Below are 23129 nucleotides of genomic sequence, written 5' to 3'. Positions count from 1 at the left end.
AGAGGAACAGATCACATTACAATGGCACAGTGTTAAAATTATCCTTTCTGATGCTTTCACTTAGGTCAGGAAAGCCAGAGACAATAGAATACTTTCAGCCTAACCACAGGAATTTTGCTCGAGCAGATTTCAGAACTATTATTTTATGAATTAAAAAATGTAAGTCATACCGTACTAATTTGTGCTTCACAGAGGGCGGAGTGTTACGTGACTCCACTGAGAAAACTTTTCCTCCCTCATCTTCAAAATTCTAAACTACTGCAAAAGGTTTTACAGTCTCTTCAACAGCACAGCTGCTAGATAAAGAGGTAGTTCAGTCTTTCAAACAGTGCTCAGTCTCCAGCTATAATTTAAAATGACATCTTATACAAATTATGTATATATTTGCAAAGAATACCTCTATGAGCAACAAACAATGGGTTCTGATTAATCAGTAAGAAAGTAACTAAGATTTACAAATCCAATATGTATTTATAAAGGAGCTCGCTGGACATGAAAGGGCTAACAGAAGTACTACAAACCTGAAATTCAGGCAGGATCAAGAATTAGCCCATCCTGATGAGGCTGAACCCTTGACAACACCTGAGATCAAGCAATCCACTTCAGCTGCAGACCTGAACCTCATCACATCTAACTAAATCACTACTGCAAGACCTGCAAAATTCTTCTGTCTCAGAAGAAAACAGAAAACATGAAAACCCAATACAAAGTCTCCATAGAAAGGGTCAAAGCCAAAAATGTTTAAGTACTGCTGAGTACTGAGAAAACTAGTTGAGTGCCTGTTAACAGCCTAGTATCTTACATCTTAACTGTAACCACAGACTGCCATTGTTGTAGAGGATGAGCCAAAACAATCATATTCTCATTTGTCAATCACCCATTCCGTGCTTTGTATTGGCCTGGAGTCAGTACTTTTTTAGGTAGGGTAGCATCAATCTTGTAGAAAGAAGTTATGTTGATCTGATAAACATTTTTTTAATTCATGGGCTGTTGCAAGGTTCAACAACGAAGTCATAAAAATATCAAAGTTTTCTTTGGCAACTTACTTCAAGATGGCTATTATATATCCAGGACAGATAGAATCTAATCATTTTTCAAACCTTAGCAATAATATGTTATAGGCATGTGTTATCCTCAAAAGTCAAAATAAAATCCACCTTCAAAGTATGCTTGTACTATATTAATTTAAAAAAAATATATAAAGAGGGAGAAAAGAAACAAGCAGAAGATATGAATTTATGTTGAATCCTGCATATATCAGAAAGTGTCGGAAGCACTGAGAGGTACAGTGACTGTGTATATAAAGCAGCTGCCTCCAAAACTCTGTGGACAGTGTGTTTCCATCTAGACCTTTTCATTTCATAAGGTCTACACATCCACCATTGAGGGGAGTCTGAAGTGGGAACTTGGTAGGAAAAAAAGCATATAAACAGGAGAAGTGGGAGAATATTCTCTGAGCCAATGGTTAAACAATGCAATACTATGGTACTGTGATACTAAATGTTTCTGTACCACTTGAAATCAGATTATAAACTTCCCTTTTCATTGGCAACTGAGAAGATGATCAGATATTGCCTGAATGGGTAGGGTTCATTTCACTTGGCATTAACTATGTACAGCACAGATGTCTACAGCTGGGTGAGCTGTCTAGATTCCCACCAGAATCAGTGGAGGTTTGGTTATCAGAGTGAGGGGAATTTAGGACGCAGTTCGTCTAACTCCTACCTGATTATGCTGGTGCCTACTTGAGCAAGACATGAATCATACCCTGACATGACTTGACTGACTAGCTCTGTACTGTCTATAACATGAGGCTGTGATGACTTGCTCAAATAGATGCCCATGCTGCAGTTACCAGCACATAGCCAAAAGAATAATCCTATTAAAGTCCTGTTCATTCAGGGAGTGCCTTGGCAGGGAAGATGCTGGAGGTCCTGGAGGAGTCTCTGGCTCCAAGGAGGCTGAGTAGCATGCCCATGCTCCTACATCCTTCTGCAGACAAATGACTGATGTGTGCATATATCTTCAGGGCACCCTTCATCAAAGCTTACAATTCAAGTGCTGAAGTGAAGACCACCACAGCCATAGAGCAGGAGCTGCTTAATAGTAAAGTGGTATGGTAGCTCTTTAATATAATTTTTCACAAGCATTCCACACACAATTGTTGAGACGGTATTTGTTTGCAAACTGCCTTAGAGACAAGTGGACTGATATAAATATTATTCTTTAAAGAAAATTTATATGGCAATCATACCTTTAATGGATTAATCATTTGTAAATTCTTTCCCACCCCACTGAGACTAACTACAGCAAAAGTACTATAAGTCAGGGTAGCATATTCACTAATGCAGGAAAGGTAGAAAATCTCCCTAGGATGTCATAAGCTAGAAGCATTCTTGTAAAATTATTATCATAGAAGAGATGGCTTCCTACTCTGTGGAAAATTGTTTATATAGCAAAGCCCTCAGAGCTCTCCGAGCCCTCTCATGAATCAGGGCCCCTGTGTGATGAATACCTGAACAAATCTAAAAGGCCATCTCCCTCCTGAGGACAATATGTTAAAAAGTTCTAAAAATACATGAAATTGCAGCAGTGAGCTCCACAATTCTATGGAAGACCCTCCTTGGACCCCCTCCTCCAAACTATTTTGACAAAATAGATTGACAAGGTGGTGGATCCGTGTCTCAGAAACTCACACTGGCAAGATCTTGGAGGATACTTGTCAAAAATGAGGCCTTCCTTGTTGGTTCTACTTTAATTGCTGAATTAGTATCATTCTTTTTACACCCTTACATATTAATATCTGTGCATACACTTACAATTCATACATCCATAACTGCCTTTCACATCATGACACCATGCAGGAAATGTGTAATTTTTACCATAAGTTGTTGCCATTCTTTCTGCTTTACAAGTCAGGCATATATCTTAACTTTGTCTCAGCTGTGGCCATTTCCTGGCCAAGTCATTTGTACAATTTTTAAACTTTTTTTTTCTCTTTAAATGCCGTAGTATTTCTCTGTTGAATACCCCAGATCCCTGTTATATAATTAACTCATTAAAATAATCCTTATTCTATCCTCATTTTTCACGTAGAGCATCACCTTCTGAAATACTTTTCCCCATCTTTGGTCACTTTCAAGTCCAACTGTTAACAGCAAAAAGAACACTTTCCTTCAGCAGTCCATTACCAGCCTTTGCCTAGCTTAAATGGCTGTAGCTTATCTGGGATGCTCAGCCTTAAAAACATGAGCTAACAAGAAATGCACTGGCCTTTTTATTGATACTATCAAAGTGCACTGTCAAGCTGGAGAATAAAAAAAGCAAGTTAGTCAAGAAGTAGGCCTGCGTAAGAAATTAAGCTTGCAGGAAGGACATGGAAATCAACTTTTTATCTAAGGATCTGACAGGTGAGATACATTTACAGACAAATTCCAGATCAACGTCCTGGTAGCTCCCAAAAAAGAGGTAAAAATTCAAAACAAATTGTTCTCAGGTTAATGTACAAAACACAGATAACACAGGAATCAACACCCTGGAAGAAATTGAAAGATGAAGACAGCAGAGGGAGGACAAATACTGTTATGCATAGTTATATATATAACATATGTAGTAGAATAGAGTGATTATTGATCTGAAATTGTTGAAGTCATTCAAGAAGGTGTAGGGACTGACAGAAGACCTCAGCTGAAGCAAGAGACCTTTAAAGTTCATATGAACACTGTGAATGGCAAGAAAGGGCTCTCTGGAGTAAGGGCAGTGGGGTTCTAGCTGGAAAGAAATTGAACATGATTTGAGAGGCGGGATGTAAAAAAAGCACATTACTGAGGCTTGATAAAAAACAAGTTGAAAGAAAACCAAAACAAATATATGCAATAATATTCAGCTCATAATATTTGGTATTAGCTACTTAGGTCTGTCAGCTTAGCTGCTCCTTTGAATTCAGCTGTTCCTAAGCATTCAATTTGCAAGAAAAAGCAATGCATGGCTGAAAGGAGAGATTTTGTAGAATCACAGAATATCCTGAGATGGAAGGGACCCATGGGGATCATTGAGTTCAATTCCTAAGCTGTACCTTTCAAGCTATACCTTTTACATTTAAAAGGATTGTGTTTTATAGTGAACAAATCAACAAATAAATATTACTCAACCTGTTTGTGTTCAATGAGAAGCTTAAAGAAGTGTGAAGGAACAAGGTAACAAACACCATAATATTCTGTTTCCATGCACTATCATTTGCCAGCCCTATAAGCATAACAAACCTCACTTCTATGCTACATGACACACACCCTTCAAAGAATCAGTTCCAGAAAGGACAGCTGCTAATTGTTTCCAAATGTTTTGTTAGAGTTTCTATCTTCAAAACACTTTGGATAACCTGGGTAATGGAACTGATACATTTCCAATGTGCTGTCAATTGCTGGGGTGAATCTCTTCAGGCCAAAATCAACACTAGTGTAGTTACTCAAATCACTGGGCTTGGTGGGGATCCTCAGACCAGGCAGCAATGTAAGATCAACATTTACAGCCTTGCTTTAGATTATGCTATTTAAAGCAAGATGATTTACCCTGTCAGGCTAAGGAATAATGGTATACTCTATACAACCTCTCTCAGAAATAATGGCAGATGTCAGAGATGTAATAACTAACTACTCACCCATCCTTTTCTGCCAAAACCACAAAAGCAAAAAATCAATCAGGCTAGTCTATCTGTGAAGACCCATCAGGTCTAGTGAGATTACAGAATACCCTGCTGGAAAACTTAACTACTTATTATCTCAATGCACTGATAGAGAAGCTATATCTCTCTCCCATAACTACCAATTTTCTCAAGTCCACTGTCCCTAAAATAATTCTCGATCCACATCATCCACCATTTGTGTCACTGGCAATATCGGTCAAGCTGAAGACAAAATGCAGTACAAGTGGTAGAACATATTTTCAGAATTTTGCTACTTGAGGAACATAAGATTTCATGAAAGATAGAGCTTTTCTTCTGAATGACATGAAAAAAAATAACTTTAATCTTCTGTGATGAAATGTGAAAAATCTCACATAGCCAAGCTTGATGCTGTTTACTCAGTTCTGCTTTCCATACTGAAATCCAGTACTCCATTAAAAAAATGGTTTATTCAGTCTAGACTTACCATTACTGCTATAGAATACTAAATCACTGGATGAGTTCAACAAAGTCTAATATTACCTCCAGTAACCTGTATCTGCCACCACAGAGAAGGAGGATATGGCCGAAACACCTTACAACAGAAGTTCCAAAAGCTTTATGGGGTGTCAGTATGTATTTAAGTGGTTAGAGGTTTTAATTCCACTAATTGGCCGATACATTCAAAAACTCCCTCAGAAGAGAAACGTAGGAGTCTTCCTAAACATGGACACATTTTTAATATTTGTTAGGAATTCTGTGCAAATGTATGTCAGACTATTCAGACTTTGCATTAAACTAGATTTTCATGCTATGTCTCTTTCCATCTGTCTGCTTTTCCTGAGAGTTAAGGCAATTTACCTATAGCACCCTAGGACATGTATCTTTCTGCATCTGTAGTGTTTCCCATTCTGTTTGTCCTGGACGGTCATTCCATATCCCCAGAGGACAAAGATACCAGAAACTCTTCAATAATACTACAATCGCAAAAGCATGCTAACCAGCTAGAGAAGGCATACAAAATTAGACACACATCTGCTCAGATTAACCTGATCTGTCTGTATACACATCTTTAGCAATAAATTAGGTTTGATTCTTCATCATTTGCTATAATTCCATTTTTTAATACAATTGACATTACAGATGCTGTTATTCTGAGATAGAAGATAAGCCAATAGTATACAAAAACCCTAATAATGCCTTGCACTTATCTCTTCTAGGGCCTCAGAACTTTTAATGTTTATTTAGCAGGTATTTGTTAAAGGGTGTCAGGAAAACCTCCTTAGATGAAGTTTCACTTACCCAGTCTATTTTATCCACATTCCAGTATTTTTTTAAGTCACGGAACTGCATTAGCATCCCCTTCAAGCCCACAACAATAATGCTTGCTAGCACGCACTGCAAAGAAATAAGAAACAAAAACTATTTGCAGAATTGGTAGTGAAAACAAATGCTCTTTCTTCAATTTAGGAGTCAATATTATAATTAAATTATCAAAAAAACTAAAGTTAGTGTTTCAAAAATGGGATAAGCACCGGTGTCCTTGTGACACAAATGTAACAGTATCAAACCCTTTTTTTTTCCTGAACACAATTGACAGGCCACCTAATTGTGAGAAAAATGACAGAAACTTCAGGACTTCCCAAGACTCTCCATGCATCACCAGGTTAACTGCACTCTGCCATAGTCTGGGGAGACTCAAAAGCAAATCAGCACTCAACTTCTACATAGTGAAGAATTTCAGTTGTCCTTCTTCACCATTTAAGAAGGCCTCTAGAGGAAAAAATTCCATTAACTTTGAGGCAAACAAAACAATTTATTGCTCTCCAAATCGGAAAGGGGAGAAGATGGATGAAGAAATCATCTGGAGCTGAAAAGGATGGAGTACAAAGTGATGGACTTGCAGTGCATAGGTAGGGAGGACTGAAAAAGTATAGTAAAATGTAAATAAAATATCAAGAAAGCAACATACAAAAAGTTTTTTTAAAATATGGAAAAAACAAGCCTACAGGCAACCAGTCAAAATTTACATATAATCCATATAAAAAATGAAGGGAGGAAAGCAGTATAGTAAAAAAAGGACATATTGTGCACTCCTCTTCAAATGTCCCTACTTTGCTTGGTTAAAATTAACTATAAAAGGATCTGTGTTTGAAAAGTGAGAATCTTCATGTGACACTATGTAAACAATAGCACAAAGTAAATTTAAAACACAGTTGTGTTAAAATTTCATGTACAAACATGGCAGAATTATGGATAATTTTGGAGCTGTATTTTGCATCTTTGACATGCCTCTAGTTAAAATTAACTATTAATATGTAATACCAAAAGCTAGATATAGTTTATGTGAAAACACACCACATTGCTTTACCGAGTCTTAGTGTAGAAGATGTATTCCATGACAGAGATATAAGAATACCTCATAATCCTTCTGTAATTAAGCTTAGATCACTATCTACAATCATTTTTGTCAAATTTATTTGAAAAGCAAAGTCATAGATCATATGCATAACTGGAGAAAAATTGTGGATCTTCATTAATTTCTACCACACTTTGTCAATTTGCAAATCCACAGCAATCTGGATGTATATTTTTCATAAACTATGTGCCAAAAGTAAGTAGAAGAGAAATGCTTTCTTATATACTTATGTGATAGCAAGCAACTATATATGTGTAAAATCTGTGTGTATCGTGTTGTCACCTCTGTATTTTATGATTTTGAGACTTGCTGTGCCCTTACTGCTCTCTCCCATTGAAATTAAATAGAGCTGCTTTAGAAGTAGTACTGTCTTTCCCTGAAATAAATTAAGTCATTAGAAGATGTTTGACATCGTAATCTTTAAAAAAGAATATAAGTACCGTACCATAGGCAGCCAGTACAGCATAGGTCCAATTGCATAGATCACCACAAGAACTAATACACAAGAGATAAGGCAAGCCACCTAAAACAATAAATAAGAAAAGCAGATCATTCAGTCTAACAAAAAAATACATAAAAATGTGTGAAAGGGACTAATTACTAAATATTGTAAATAAAGCCAAGAATGAGATGTTGAAGATGTTGGCTATTAACGTATCTATGGTTTGCAGATGCATATAATTTCAGTTTTAATCTCTGGTGATTACCTTCAGCCAACTACAGTGAAAACATTGTAAGAGATCTTAACATCTGTGCTTGACCCTGCTGACAGCACACAGACACGGACCACAACATCACTTACACACTTGGTTATTAAATAGAGCGTGTGTGTGCCATATCTCATCCCAGAAGTTTCGCAGCACCCACTGTCATTCTGTAACATATTTATAGCCATGCACCCTATGTTGCACTAAATAACAGATCTGTCACAGCACTCAGCAAAAATTACATATGGAGAACTGTGTTGTCATTTTTGCACAAGAGAAGATTTCTAACGTCTTTTACTGGGATCAACACTAAAAGGAAACTATTGTGTTAAGTCAGAAACCTCCAATGATTTCACATTACTATCAGTGGACTCAACTTTAGAAAATGAAGGATCAATTTTTTTTTAATATAGTAAATATTATAACTAATGCAGGTGACATGAATCCAGACAAATATATGGTCTAAGAATTATATGTTTCTTCACAGTATTATATGGTATTAATTTGATGGAAAACTACAGTAAAATTGCAGTCTCCTACTCCACTCTGACTGCTCACAAAGTAGAGTACTTCTGGTCTCATTAAGATACAGTCCAGATTCACAGAAGGTTTTTGATGATAAGTAGACAGATGCTCACTTTATTTTTATATTGATAATATGTTTCTTTACTAAAATAATTAGGTTTCATTTTAAGAGACAAGTTGTTAAAAACAAAACCAGACAAGTTGTTAAAACAGTAGAAAATTAAAGCCATGGTGTACTTAAAAATACCATCAAGAAGGATAGACAGAGTGTTTACAGAAAAAGGGACACAAAATCTGCTGGTAAAGTCACAAGGAACTTTTCCCTCTTTCCGCCTTCCCAAAAAGAAAGAGGAAAAAAAAAAAAAAAAAAAGAAGTGTTGATTCTATTTGAAGGATACAGTCCCTCACTTCTGTTTTCTCCCAGGAAAGATATCACTGAAGAATAAATGACATCACTGAATCCCAGGTGTAGCCATTGGGAGAAAAAAGGGCTGCTCTGAGCCCCTGAAAGGCTGTTTGCATTTCTTTCATGACGTATGCCAAAGTAAACTGACTTCTCTCTGTAGTCAAAGCAACCCCTCACTCTTCTTTTTGCCTATGATCTGACCAACATTTATTAGTGATGTTCTCATCTCTTCGTCCTGCCCAGACAGCTCCAAAAGTAGAGGATTAAGTGGATGTGCTGCTTTCCAAAGAGAAGGCAGGAAAGACAATTTTATGTTTATTAAAGTACACTCATAGTGCTAACACATGGCCACACTAACTTTTAGATGCAGGCTCTGCTACACTGTGAAACTAACGGTTAAAACCAAGAAGATACTTGTTATTTTTACCATGTATTTCCTACCTTGAAATCAAACTATGGTGGTTTCTTTTTCCATTTCATACATTGAATAACCTTCTATCAGGGCCTTTGCCTACACGTACCAGAGTCAAAGTGCTTAGATACCCTACATGCCTGCAGGTTATAGGTCTTCAGGTATAGGTCTTCAGGTTACATTAAAGCTTCCTTGGAAAAGCCATGATGCAGTATGACTGCAAATTGTACAATCAAGACGTGAACAGGTAACAGAAGAGGATGTCTGTGAGGATGAGGGCACATGGTATGACATTGAATCCAACTCAAAGATTTGAAATAGCTAATAGCAAAGTGGTAGCTAAAATATTTGCATAAAAATGCTTTTAAAGATTATTATTGGATGAATTATTCATTATGATTAATTGAGTTCAGAGTACTGTGTAGGCTAATTAGCAAGTAGTTAACACGTAAAGTTTTGAAATACAACCCTGTATCATTTCTTAGTATCGTGGTATCTGCATGACAAATAATTGCAGGACATGGTCAAGAAGAAACACTACCTATAGACTGTACTTAGCTTTGTCAGTTGTACCTCGTTACCTTTTTCCTTGCAATTTATGTCCTTCACACAGGCGAGAGCAAAGGTTACAAAAAGACAATACCAACAAACTCCAAAGGACATAACATTTATATGGCAGGATGCCACTGATGGACTTCGTCAGTGAGGGTGTTTCAGGGGAAGGAGGGAGAGGCAGTGCTGAGGGGGCTGCCCCAGGGGTGTCCCCAGGGGTGTGCCGCATCACACCCAAAGGTCACAGATGAGCCGTTTCCTACCTCTCTTGTTCACGAGCACCATTCGGACAAGTAACAGCCTCGCTGGGTCACAACTACCATTTTCATCAATTGCAGTTCCCTCTTTTCTGAGCTACTGCAGTAAGAACTTGTGGGTTTAGTCTCCAACAGTAGAAAATAACCCCCCAAATCCTCAAAAATCTGAGTGTCATCTCTGTGGGCTCAGTGTCTACAGAGCGACAGGACAAGTACACCATGTCACAAGGCAGAAGTTGGGAGGTTACTTGGGTTTTTTTAACAAGTATCTCTTAAGGTTACTTTCATTTTATTTTGAAAATCAGATAGAAGCACTAAATTAAATCTGATTTTTTTCTAAAACTTCAGTTTAGCCTGCACCACTAAATCCATTAAACACCATTAGAGGGCACTTTTGTTACAGTACTGACAAATTCACATAAAACTGAAAGGGCTTGTACGTAGTTTCCCGCAGTCTGAAAACACAACTCATAACCTCCTTACTGCCACAGACTTTAGAGTTTATAATGAATGAAACAGGTAAAAATTAGTAAGTGGAACCTTTAGCTTTTCTAGTAAGACAATTGCTGATCAGATGCAATTCCATGCAGATTGGAAAAATGGCAGGGCAGAGTCATTTCCCAGGATAGAGGAAAAGGAAGAATAGGGAAATGCAATGGATAAATCAGTAGAAGTTCCAGTGAGCAGTATCATAGCCTTAATTCTCCTACGTACTTCACTTTAACCCATTACCTGTGTTTTGGCTCCCGTACTGTATAAAAGTGCCGTCCGTCCCATTGCTGCAGCGCTTGGTATGCAAAAGAAAAATGAAGGAATCACGTTGCTGAGGCCATGAGCCAAAAATTCCTGCAAAGTTGTTAAATAGAATACGTTGTTTTCCTATTGTTCTGTCATTTCAATGCTTCTTGCCAACAAAGGAATCCCATATGTAAATATTAGCAATGACAAAGGATGGCCATATTTTTTAAGGGAAAAAAATCACGTACGTACATGATAAAAGATCTCCCAACATAATGTATCTTCTCACAACTCAGAACTAATTCGAATGATAGAGCTCCTGAACCAGATTCATCAAAAACAGAAGGCACATTTTGTTCACAGAATAAATGGTATTGCTAAGTTTTGAAGATGAAGTTCAGCCAAAATATTTACATCTTGATCCACAACTGCTTTTTAACAGGCCAGAGTCTCAAGCAGTGGGACCTGGACAGTGTCCAGGTTGTTTCTGGCTTATGACTCTACTGGAAAAAGACAGCCACCAGTTTTTTGTGTTTTAGAGCATGCTTTAGTGAAAGTGAAGTATGGTAGCCGTACTATCTGCATGCTGTCTTTCATGACAAATATATTTGGTGTTTATTCACAGTCAAAATGCAGACGTGTCTGAACAAAGGTCTCCAGAAGAAAAAGTGGAGAAGCCACCCAGTATCTGCAGCCTAAGCTGAACAGTGTTTTCTGTGAAAGTGCCCCAACTTGGCTACCCAGCACCAGTCTCCTTCCCCAGACTACAAGGACCTCATTCATCTGCTGAGGGCAACGTGTAAGAGAAGACTTCAGCACTGCTACAAGTGCTTAGAACACAAATGGTATTGTATCCATCCAGGGCAACACCTGATCATAAGTTTGCCTTCACAGCACAGGACAGCACCACCTTAAAGCTCCCCAGACAACCCTGCACACCCACATGCCACCACGCAGAGCCCTGGGCCTGGCCCCTGAATGCAATACAGCTACGCCGCCCCGCTGCCATTGTAGTCTCTGCTCTCACGGAGGCTTTGTTCTTTTGCTCCATTATCTGATGCAGAACTACACAGAGTTTCCAACACCTTAGTAATTAAGCTGTGTAAGCTACAAGATTTCCAAAGGTGCAGAAAGACATACAGGTTGCTGTGCTCCGTTCAGTGCCCTTGAGACAATGCAGCATATCGCCCTGAAGTCTGACCTGCATTAAGCTCAAAGCATTTTCCCTCTGCTCCCTAGAAAACATGGCTCTGAAGCATCAACAGAAATTCATGGCCCAATGTATTCATTCTGAAAAATATTTTAGAGACCTGAGTAGACAAGAACATTCCCACCGTATTTTCCAATGACGTAAGAGTTGTAAACCGACAGAAAGACCAACCCGTCTAGATAGGGTGTTCAAATAGAACACCTTCAGCTGCAAAACCAACTGTTCTTCATTCAACCTTACATCGTTTACCCCAGATCACTTAAGACAAAGGCAGGGGCAGCATTTTCATCACACAGCACTATTGCCAGTTATCTAAAATTGAGCGTTTCTTACCACAGTGCTTGAATTATTCTCTCCACAGATTTCCAGTTGGCTTGGAGTTACCCACCCGCCACGACCAGCAGTGGGGTAGTGCAGAAAGTAACATACCAGTTTTATTTAAGTGTGTCTACTGTAAAGTGGAACTCTGTACAGAAAGCTCCTATGGCTGTAAATTTGGCAGCACTTTCCAAACCCATCCTGTTTCTTTTATACAAATAAACCTTTATTTCAAATGAGACTTCTACTTTGCATAACTTCATTTTATAACATCAGATATGTCCTAGGGCTATAAGTACCTGGTTTATTTTTAGAACTGCTTTGTTTCTTTAGTCAGTGGCTGATTTAACATTTTAGCTGGTCTTTAAGAGCTCAGCTGCTAGAGGAGAAGCTGTCTTGTCTTAGAGCACTGAAAAAGCATTAACACCCAAATACTGCACCGAATGCAGCATTATGGGATTATCCTGAAGGATGTGCTTCTCCAAAAGGAGCAGTTTAACCAACTAGGCCATACGGCAGAGCTGATTTGGACTAGATTTGGGGTTTACTGTAATTACTGGAAGGCTTCAGGATTCTGTATGGAACTCACCTTTTCGTACTGGGCATTCATCTAGAATACATTTCCAGAATAGTGAAGCAATTGCAAGGCTAACTGACAGTAAGGAGAAAGAGCTTTACCTGGTTGTCATCCACAGTGTACTTAAACTTTTTAGCAGAGCCTTGGGCTAGAGCTAGTGACGCTACATAACCAACCAGTGCTACTCCAAAAGCTTCAGTGACTACTTCAGGCAGGACATTCATGGGTGGTGTTTTCGGTGATGGTAACCTACAAAAAATATAGACAGTCTTTTTTGCAAAGCCTGTTACATAGCCTCAATATACCTGCAATTCATGAAAACACAAGACAAACTATCTTTGCATGCACAGCTAATTTTTTTAATATTTGTGAAGTGACATTTTTCAATATTTTAGATTAATAACATCTTGGTCTGTTGGGAACAGCGAGGGAGAATTTCTACAGGAAGATGAAACAGTTTCAGATGAAGTCTTCCATTTGCAAACTTCTATTTGAGAAATTGTGAAGGGATCCTTATAAATTAGCTTCCCCACTGACAGATAAAATCATCAACCATTCCCTAATTTTGTAATACGCAATAACAGAAACTCTACTGAATTTTTTTTTCTTTTTTATAGTCGGCTTTCCTGTAAAGTTTAATTTAAACCTTTTAAACAGTTTAGTATTCCTGTAGGTTATGGACAGTGTGGACATTTATTTCATCTAATGGAGACCTTCTAATGGGGACTGCAATGAAATGCCCCAGTTAAGTACCGCATCACCCCAGGTTGCCTCTGTACTCCACACAAAGACTTCAGCCTCTCCAGAGCACAAATCACACTGCCTAAGAGCCAAAGTACATTCTGAAGGTTTCTAACACTCTCTACTGACAAGGCAGTTAGATATTTCAGGTCAGTGCTTAAAAATACATAGGAATGATCCAGGCTTCTGCTTGTGTTTTTCAACACTACAGAATCTTCTCATGTGAGGTTAGACAGAAAATAAGCTCCAGATTAAAGCTGCACCAATACAATTTAGCTGTTCATAACACATATCAAAAGGCAATACTTAATCCTGTTTTAACCTCAGATACATACATGCCCTACATACTTAAAAATATTTTTCTTTCTCAGTGACTTCCTTTATTTTATTTCTATGAGTGCAAGCTGCCACACATGCACGTATGCTGTCTTGGACTACTTAGAGTCTACTTTGTAAAATTTAGGGAAACCCTACAATTTCCAAAAGGGAAATTACACAACAGCTGTGTTATTCCCTACCAGCCAACGAAGTTTGAATATTGACTCTGACATGCAATCTAATTTCTCTTTCCAGCTAATTATACTGAATATTTTTTTTAACTTCTCTTCAAGGTCACAGAGAAAAATGTATCACTATCTGTAGTCAGAATGATCTTTTCTAGATCAAGCATATCTAAATCATTTACATTTCCTTAGAAACTACATTTCCTAAAATTACTATATAAGTGAGCGGAGAAGAATGAAGTGTAGTAATCTACAAGCCTTATCTCACTGCATGTCCTTTCTGCTACAATAACCCAAGGCAAATCTTAAAAAGCAGGTTGCAATAATCTTGTCGAGTGCTCTGCCCTTCTGTCATATATCCAACAGCCATCATCAGGTACTTAGTATCTACTTTTTATTCCATAAAGTAATAAAAAACCTATGAAAATGTACAAGAAAGTCTGCATTTTTACAATGATATCTATACAGATATACCTTGTTAACCTGGGGTTGAATTCTGAGAGAGTATTTGAGGAGGTTGGAAACTGACATAACAGATTTTTGCCATTTCTTATTTCAGAAAACTACTTTGACCTCTTCAGAGGCTGTTCTCAGAAGTAAACATATTTAAAAGCCACAAGCTAATAAAAACCACATTACCCTTCAGGAATATGTCCCACAACTTCTAGCCTGTAGACGTATTCCATATCAGCATAGTAGCAAGCAACGGATGTAGCAATTATCTATTGATTCAACACAGAAAAAGATGTTACGTTTCTATTGTTTTTAGCTTCTCACATGGTCCTTATTATTGCCATACCTAAGCACATGACAGTGTTCATGCATTTATCCTTAGATCTTTCTAGTAAGACAGGGAATTATTATTACAAATATTTTTGCAAATGTGGATGGTCCTTATTATTGCCATACCTAAGCACATTGACAGTGTGCATGCATTTATCCTTAGATCTTTCCAGTAAGACAGGGAAGTATTATTATGAATATTTTTGCAAATGTGGAAGAGAGTCAAAAGAAATTCGGATCTGGACACAATAATGAATTTAGAAAAGATGGCTGAAGAAGGACTATGGTGAAGTTTGTGCATTCTGTGTTCATGAAAGGGATCTGTACAAGTCTCTGTAAAGCCTCAGAAACCTTGCCAATTAGTGTCCAAGCTGCCTCTATGCAGCACGTGCCCCAGACCACTGCCATTCAGGTGAGCAGCTTAAAATAATTCATAATTTAGGTACTCCTGAGAGGTCTAATTCAGCTGATGCTCTCTGAGGACATCTAATCTAGACTGGCAGTGTTGACTTCAGCACAAAACACAGCAGAAGATGTGGTTGCCTCTTATTTTGATGTTCCAGCAGGTATAAATGTTGCTGAGGGAGTGGAAAATTTGGCCCTGAGGAGGTTCAAACTCACTTCCCTTACTTTTTATGAGATGAACACACAAATCCCAATAGAACAGGCACAGGTTCCAGTCCATGATCCTCAGCTTGTTGGTACATTTTATCCAGTATTGTTTAAAAGGTAACACAGAAACAGAGCTTAGAGTAGGGAACAGAACCACACTACCTCCTTTTCTAGCATTTTGCCCAAGAAAAATTATTCTTTTGTAAATAACTTTTTCCAGCAAAAGTAGAGTAATTGTGATGACCCACTCTGAAGAGTACCCACCCTTCATTTTTTTTATTTTCTTTTAGAGGTCTAGAGAAAAACAGAAACCTTCTGTCCTGGTGCTGATTATTTGACTACAACTTAAGCCTTAAAGCAAGGATTTACAATGCAATAGCTAATTTCAATTTAGCCTATGCCCTGTGAAAGGAAAACTTTAAGTAAAAATATAGAAAACAATAGCATAGCTATTTAACTTTGTTGCAGATAAATAACAAGCAACATCTAAGCCACAACTACCCAGCTCAAGACTTGCCTGGAGTTACGATGTGCCAGTTATTTTTCATTTTCTATTTCAAACTTCTTACACTTCCACATTCTAGGCGTCATATTCTTGTGATTATGTAAAAAGTAGTAAACACATGAAAAATATTATACAAATTGGGAACGTATGTCAGTTCTTTCTTAATTATTTAGCCAAACTGTTTCCTGTTCTTACATTTAACATACAGCCATGAAAATTAGCTATCCATTTAATAAGTGGCAGGTGTGGCTGTAAGTAACTATAGACAACAAAGTAAACTCCAGCAGACTACTTGAACCACTGAAAGCTTTGTAAGCAAAATGTCTGATATTTGATTTTGTACTTACCAAAAGTAGATCAATGGGAAGAACAACTTTAATGTTTCTCTGAAATTTCTCATTCAGTTCTTTGACAAGAACGAGCACCACTATGCTCAGCAAGGAGAGAAGTAAAGCTTCCAGCTGAACTGATCTGATATTCTCAAATATGTAGGCATAAATCTACAGTGAATGGCAAATAACAATCACAGATAAAAAATTATATCATTTTGGGTCACATGCTATGGCATATTCTACACGACTTCAGACATCTTAGTCTGTGAGAGACAAAACAATATTGCAAGAGCTGAGTCATCTGACAAACTGGCCCACACTTAAGATTTTGCAAGGAAGAAAATCACCAATTTACTACTAATATGGACTTTTGAAAACTCAAAAAATGCAGTGAATATTTGTATATATGAATTCATAAATTTCTATTGGTAGAAGCAAGCAAGAAAATTCCAGTCTCATTAAATTCAGTGAGATAAATGAGTGTTGTACAAAGATGTTGAGAGAAACTTCCATACACAAAGATTTATTTTCAGTGTCCACAGCTCATAACATCCACCAACTCTAACAGTAAAAGTTAATTGTGAGCACAAATTATAAAAGACAGGAAGGAGGGGGGAAAGAGAAGGAGACAGAGGAAGAATGAAAAGGGAAAGAAAAATGCAGTAGTGGCTGGACAGGAAAAGAAGCAACAGGAATCTTCTCTAGATGGGCATCCTCTTCAGGACATCCTCTCCAGTGCAGGAAGGGGTCCATCCGAATACTTTTCCAGAGTAACTGTATAGCTTCAGCAGGGCACACTCAGTCTCCCTGTTGGTTGCTCTTGCCCATTACACAAATGGTGCTCCATGGAGCATGCTTGGATCAGGTCCAGATGCTGCACATGCTAATTAGCTGTTGAGCTTTGTGTACGTATCTTATTGGCTATTTAAATAACTAATACTACCTACTAAGCCCTGTTTCTTTCCCTAGCAAAAAATTATAAATTAAAAGCTGCAAATCAAGAGGTAAAAAGAGGGTAGGGGAAGAAGACGTGTTTCACACATCAGTGGCAAGTGCTTTCCAGGGGCAACCCTCCACAGCAAGGTGCAGGAATTCCAGGTGCAAGGAGTGGGGCATGCTGGACCACGGTGTTCCAAGTCCTGCTGCGGCAGGCTCTGGGAGGTTGGGGAACGGCTGCACCGCTGCACATGAGAGGCAGACTGCAGTGTTAAAAGTGAAAGAGGAGACTGGAGCAGAGCTACGCAGCCGCAAATGGGAGCCCTTCAGCTTTTCAGAGGTTGGGGTGTGGTGCAACATGCTGTAAGACGTGGTTAGAAAAATATAGTTGGGTCTATGATGAAGAAAGGAAATACGGTGCTGAATATAAGGAACATGTGAAGTAGAAATGTGGAATAGGAATAGAATGATCAATGGTGATGAGTAACAGGTATCTCTGATGATGAATACAATGTCGTAAGTAACAGACTCAGAAGAGTGCGATTGCCTTCACACCAGCACAGATGACAGAGTGAACTGTACTTTCAGCTCTACTCTGAATTTGAGTGTCCAGAAAATGAGGCATAAATCAGTATGATAACAAATTAACAGAAAGTATTGAAAAAATTTACAAGTTTACAGGAATGGTCAGAAGGGGTGAAGAAAATTAGAGGGAACTTCTGTTCCAATAAACAAAGAAATAATCAGATCCCCAACACAAGCTATTTTCAGGCCTCATGAATAACAGGCAATAGTCTATTGCCTGGAGGAACAGAGCGGCATGAAAATGGATATAATACACATGCTCACTAAAGCTGGAGGGGGGGGAAAACCAAGGTAGGCTCAGTCGCTTGAATTCTGCATTTATATTCTGGGAACTATTGTGTAGCCTGAAATGTAAACCACAGAGAGAACAGAAGTTAGAATCTAGGATGTAGATTTAGACTGCATCACAAGTAACTTCTTTTTAAACCACAACATTAAGGATAAAAAAATCAAGCAATTGAGGCTTGAAATAATAATATTAAAAAAAAAGGTGTTTTGTCTGGCAATGACTAAGACGACCACTAAAATAAACAAGAAGTGACACTTGTAGTTTTATCAAAATAAAGATTAATAATTTTCTGCCCCAGAGAACCGATTCTCAAATACATGTATAATGCTAACAAGGTTTGACAGTTTGGAGCTTAAACACATATATTTATATTGGACAGGAAAAAGTACTATAAAAAATTATCTTAGGAAAGATCCTCGTTCTAGCAGAAAGGTGGTCAATATGATAGAATTTTTTTCTACTGTTCTGATTCTGTCACTTCTTGAAGAGATGATCCTTGTTTTGAAGAATGAGTAAATTAAAATAACTTCCTAATTTTTTCTCTCTCATACTTTCTAAGAATATTTTCATAATCTATAAGAGGAAAAAATTTTTAAAAACTAAAAATAGTTACAGGAAAAGAAGCAAAATGTAATTTTCCTCACAAAGAGGAAAATTTGGTCCAGTCCTTTGAAATTTAGCCCTTGGACTTTTGATTAAGGATGCACAGCATAACCCAGCACAAAGGTTTCTCAGAACCCAGGTAAACATTTTAAAATGTTTAAATGTTGTTAAATAATATGATCTATATATGTCATATATCTGAAGAATGGTAATCAAACCACAGTTTGTAACCACATATTGCCCCACTGTAATCAGACAATATGTGGATTGTGTCTTGAGCGGCTTGGGACTAGTTTCTGTACTCAAAATTTTCCAAGAATGCATTTTCAAGAGAGCACAGGACTTGGCTCAGTGCCTGAGCAGAAGCTGTGATTGATTAGGACAAAAGGAGGCAATCTGGAAAACTATATTGCAAAATGTGCCCACAAACTCACCAAAGGCTGAGCTAGATCTAAGGTGAAGTGGTAAGAAAAAGGAAGAAATGGATTGATTCTTAACTGTCAAAGTTAAAGAGATGTGGGCTTGTTTTGAAATGAATGGTGTCTATTGAAGTGTCATCCTAAATGTAAGCACCAAAAGCTCAAGCTTTAGGCACTGGCATCTGATTCAAAAGAAATTTTTACAAATGTTATCATCACAAACATCATTATGAATTCAGTATTTCACATATTTTGTTGATGCACTTACTGAAATAATTTAGAAATTGTATAGCAGAATTTAGTTTGATATTGCAGTGTATGAAGCAATTTTTTGTGATTACATAACAAAATTTAAAAATACATAAATAATATATTAATTAAGCTGTTCTCTTGTTTTTTACTTTTATTGCTAGTTTGTGTAAAGGTTTTTAAAGGAAATGATGTGGCAACATTATGAGGAATCAGTGAACTTCTTGCCAATTGATGCAAATTTGCACATAACAGAAAAAAGCAATATTCTAACTTTGGATATGTATATGTACAGACACTGAATGTCCCTATTGCCATGCGAAATTAATGGCTTTGACTTCCACTGTATTTTCACATACCTTCATAGGGTAATAATGAACATTTTAATAGTTTATATTCTAGAAAGAATGTGTATTCTGATGTATTAATGAGATACTCTGAGTTCTTTTTTTTTTAATGTATACATGAAAACCGAAAAGATTAGTTCTAAAATGAGTATAGAGGCTGAAGCAAACAAAAGAATTAAAGTAATGTATTAGTTAAAACACTTAACACAGTTTAAGGGTAGACAACCTCATTGCATTTTCAAAAATGTTCCATTCTGATGTTTGTTAGACAAATAAAACACGCTGTGGGAAAAAAGTACAGGCAACTACTGTGAACTGTATAGGGAACAAATTGGAAAAAAAGAGGACTGAGAGAAGGAACATGAAGGTTTTTTCAGATAATTGCAGTACAACCACAAGGATTTTGCAACAAACTTGCAACACAACCACGAAAGACCCCATTTTGCAAAGTAGGTTTGTTACATTGCAGTTTATTTTGTAGTGCTGCATTTTCTCAGCAACTTGTGGAAGGATGAATATACCTACACATGCATAAAGGGCAAATATAGATATGTTTTTCTGGTTTCAGATACTAAGTAAAACTTGATGACACTTTTCTTGTCCCTTGTAAAAATTAGATCTCACATGTAGTCTTCCCTCACTATTTTTCTTCTTCACCTTCACCTTGCCTTTCCCATTTGCAAAATACGAATTGATGTTGCAGTATGCAGCTCAATTGCAGTGTTACAAACCACGTACAGGGAAAATGAGATTTAATAAATTACATAAACTATGTGTAAACACAAAAATCCCACAGGCTCAACACCAGTGTAGTAGATTTGTTCTCCATATGCAAAGTTCATTTTTACATATTTAATCATGATCTCACTTGCTATAAAGAATCCATTTCACTGGCTCGCTTTACTTTCAACTCTCCTATCACACTTTATTAAACATTCCTATTCTTGCTTTGCCAACCCAAAGGCCGCCTGAGGCGGAGCAATCAACTTTGTGAGTGGGAGGTGTTCTGCAGTGGAGAAAGAAAAAAAAGGTAAGCAAAAATACCAGTCTTTGGGTTTCAAGAATTTGGAGAAAAGAATATGTCCAGAGACATGCCAAATTTGCCTTTCGCTCTCTAGTTACATGTGCACACTAACATATATCTAATTAGTATAATTTTCATATACAACTACCACCACAGAAAAAAATGATTGTTAAAATCTAAATCTGGTGCTTCTGACTGAGATACTGGACTTTCTTAAAGCAACCCATAAGTCTGAATAGGTACCAGAAACCTTTTAAAATACTTGTATGGTAAACTTGTCCCTTCTAAATATGGAGAGGTTTAAATTATTTTTCTAAGTTGTACAGAGGGTTTTTTGCTTGTTCATTTGTTTTCACACAATCCTACAGAGCAATTCAGAACCTTAAAAAAATCAGGAAAATTTTTCTTTGGAAAATGTTCAAAGAGATTTGATTTCAAAAGTGAAGTGAAAGGCAAAGAACTTGTTTCAGATTACATTAAAAAATACAAGGGATAAGGGAATAGATTTCTTTCAAAGCATTTGAATGACCTCATTTATGATATCATCAGCACACCAACATGGAAATATTTCTTCGTATCACTGCTGTTCTTTATTATTGCTCATAATGTATATTTTGATTATGTCTTGGCTGTGGTACGTAACATCAGTCATGTGTACAAGATGACAATATTCCTATATGTAAGTATAGTCTCCGTGGAAACTCCATAAAAAAGAGGCTAGTCACATTTTATATTAAGAAGTATTTATGAAAAGGTTTTTAAAGAATTAAAAAATATTTTAATATCATGAATAATTTGTAATAGTCTCAGAGGCCAACTTGTAAAAATGGCAATGACACTTTTAGTTATGTCCCTACAAGATACATTACTTGTGTTTATTACATGCCCCTAATTCTCATTAATAAATTGTTCCTGTAAAAAACTTACCATTGGATTATCCATACAAAATGCTATCAAAATTGTAAAATAATATGAAACAACATTCTAAAAAGCAACATCTTCTTATCACAGAGTTCACATTAACAAATTTCGCAAAATAATAGGAAAAAGTAAAGAGCAGATCAGTGCAAGAAAATATAGTCAGTACTTTCAAATAAGGTGTCCTAATTTATTGGCTAACTAGATGAAGCCTCACTTCATCTGGTAATCATTTATTGCTATCGGTGCAATGTAAATATCATGACCTCAGCAAGTGAATAAAGCTTTATTATGAGCAAAATATCATTCTGACAGATACTATTGTCATACTACTAACTCTTCTGTCAAGAGGTTATGCTCACAGCACCAAACTCAGGGTTTGCTGGAATGTTACCATAAAGAATATGTTCTCATATCTTGTATGCAATAAGATTATACAACTTTGCCCTTTAATGTTTCAGCCAACAATATCTACTTTCCAAAGGGAGTAACCATGATACTGTATGAAAGGCTGTACACATTTTATAAAAATTACCTTAAAACTGTACACTTGCTGTGTTTATGGGAAAGTAATATCATGTCATAAAACAATAAGTAATGTATCTAGGGTAATTTTTGCACAGGAGATCCACAAATCATGGGTCATTTTCCTTTTACCGCGATGATGGTTAGGTTTCATTCAGCAAAAAATGAAGAAAATATGTTTAGAATTATATTAGGATATATCCCTCCCACATGCTGATCCATGTTAAAGAGTTAACCCTCCCTGTAAAGTTGTGTAATTGCTCAGGATAATAAACGGAATTATTGATGCTGTAATACACATATTTTAAATAGATTACTGTATCCTTCCAAAATAAGACCCATTCCTGCTAATTCTTCATCAAGTTTTCCTAATCTCTTCTCACAAACAGACTTAGCAAGATGAAGGTTTGGGTATTACACCTTCTGTTCATTCACATGCATGCATAACAAATGTCTTACACTTATGTATAGCTCATTAGCAGAGTTATTTAAGAAAATGTTAGCTAATGGAATAACCCATCTCTCTTACTGAACTCACATGAAAAAATCCCAGTGGTCCCGATATATACGGCATCTTCATTCCCAGCAGATACTTCACTTGTGAAGTCACAACATGTGTAGCTGCTCCTGTTGTCATCGCGCTTATCACTGGTTCCGTTAACAAGAAAGTGGCACTGCCCAACTGCAGCGTAAACATCGCTACCTAAAAGGCAAAGGCGTGAGTAGCAGCAATTATAAAAACATGTGGCTTCCTGGTGATAGGACAATGATAATTTTAATAAACTGTAAGATAAATGAGATAAAAATAAAAAGCAAAAGTCCTTTGAAGGACAACTACAGCTGAAAATGGAACCCATTGAAACTCCGTGCGTTTACCTGCATTATCTTACTCACATCACCAGTTTACCAGACTCTAACGTTAGTTCAGTAACAAAAGCAGACTCAGAGAAACCGTCTTCATGCAATTCTCTCCCACT

The 23129-nt window shown here is 37.1% G+C and overlaps 1 protein-coding gene across 1 annotated transcript in view; it reads right to left on the bottom strand.

Moving 5' to 3' along the window:
• The window catches only part of SLC26A7 (solute carrier family 26 member 7), a 69241-nt gene that overhangs the window by 18050 nt on the left and 28062 nt on the right, over positions 1–23129 (bottom strand). The window contains exons 4-10 of the mRNA XM_075024365.1: positions 22691–22855; positions 16273–16425; positions 14665–14747; positions 12883–13030; positions 10671–10784; positions 7525–7602; positions 5963–6058 (exon numbers count right to left, since the gene is read on the bottom strand). Of these exons, the coding sequence (XP_074880466.1) occupies positions 5963–6058; positions 7525–7602; positions 10671–10784; positions 12883–13030; positions 14665–14747; positions 16273–16425; positions 22691–22855 (837 nt within the window). The remainder of the gene's footprint in view (positions 1–5962; positions 6059–7524; positions 7603–10670; positions 10785–12882; positions 13031–14664; positions 14748–16272; positions 16426–22690; positions 22856–23129) is intronic.

Source organism: Buteo buteo, chromosome 3, assembly GCF_964188355.1.
Source record: "Buteo buteo chromosome 3, bButBut1.hap1.1, whole genome shotgun sequence".
Lineage (NCBI taxonomy): Eukaryota > Metazoa > Chordata > Aves > Accipitriformes > Accipitridae > Buteo > Buteo buteo.
This window is presented reverse-complemented; position numbering and strand designations above follow the sequence as displayed.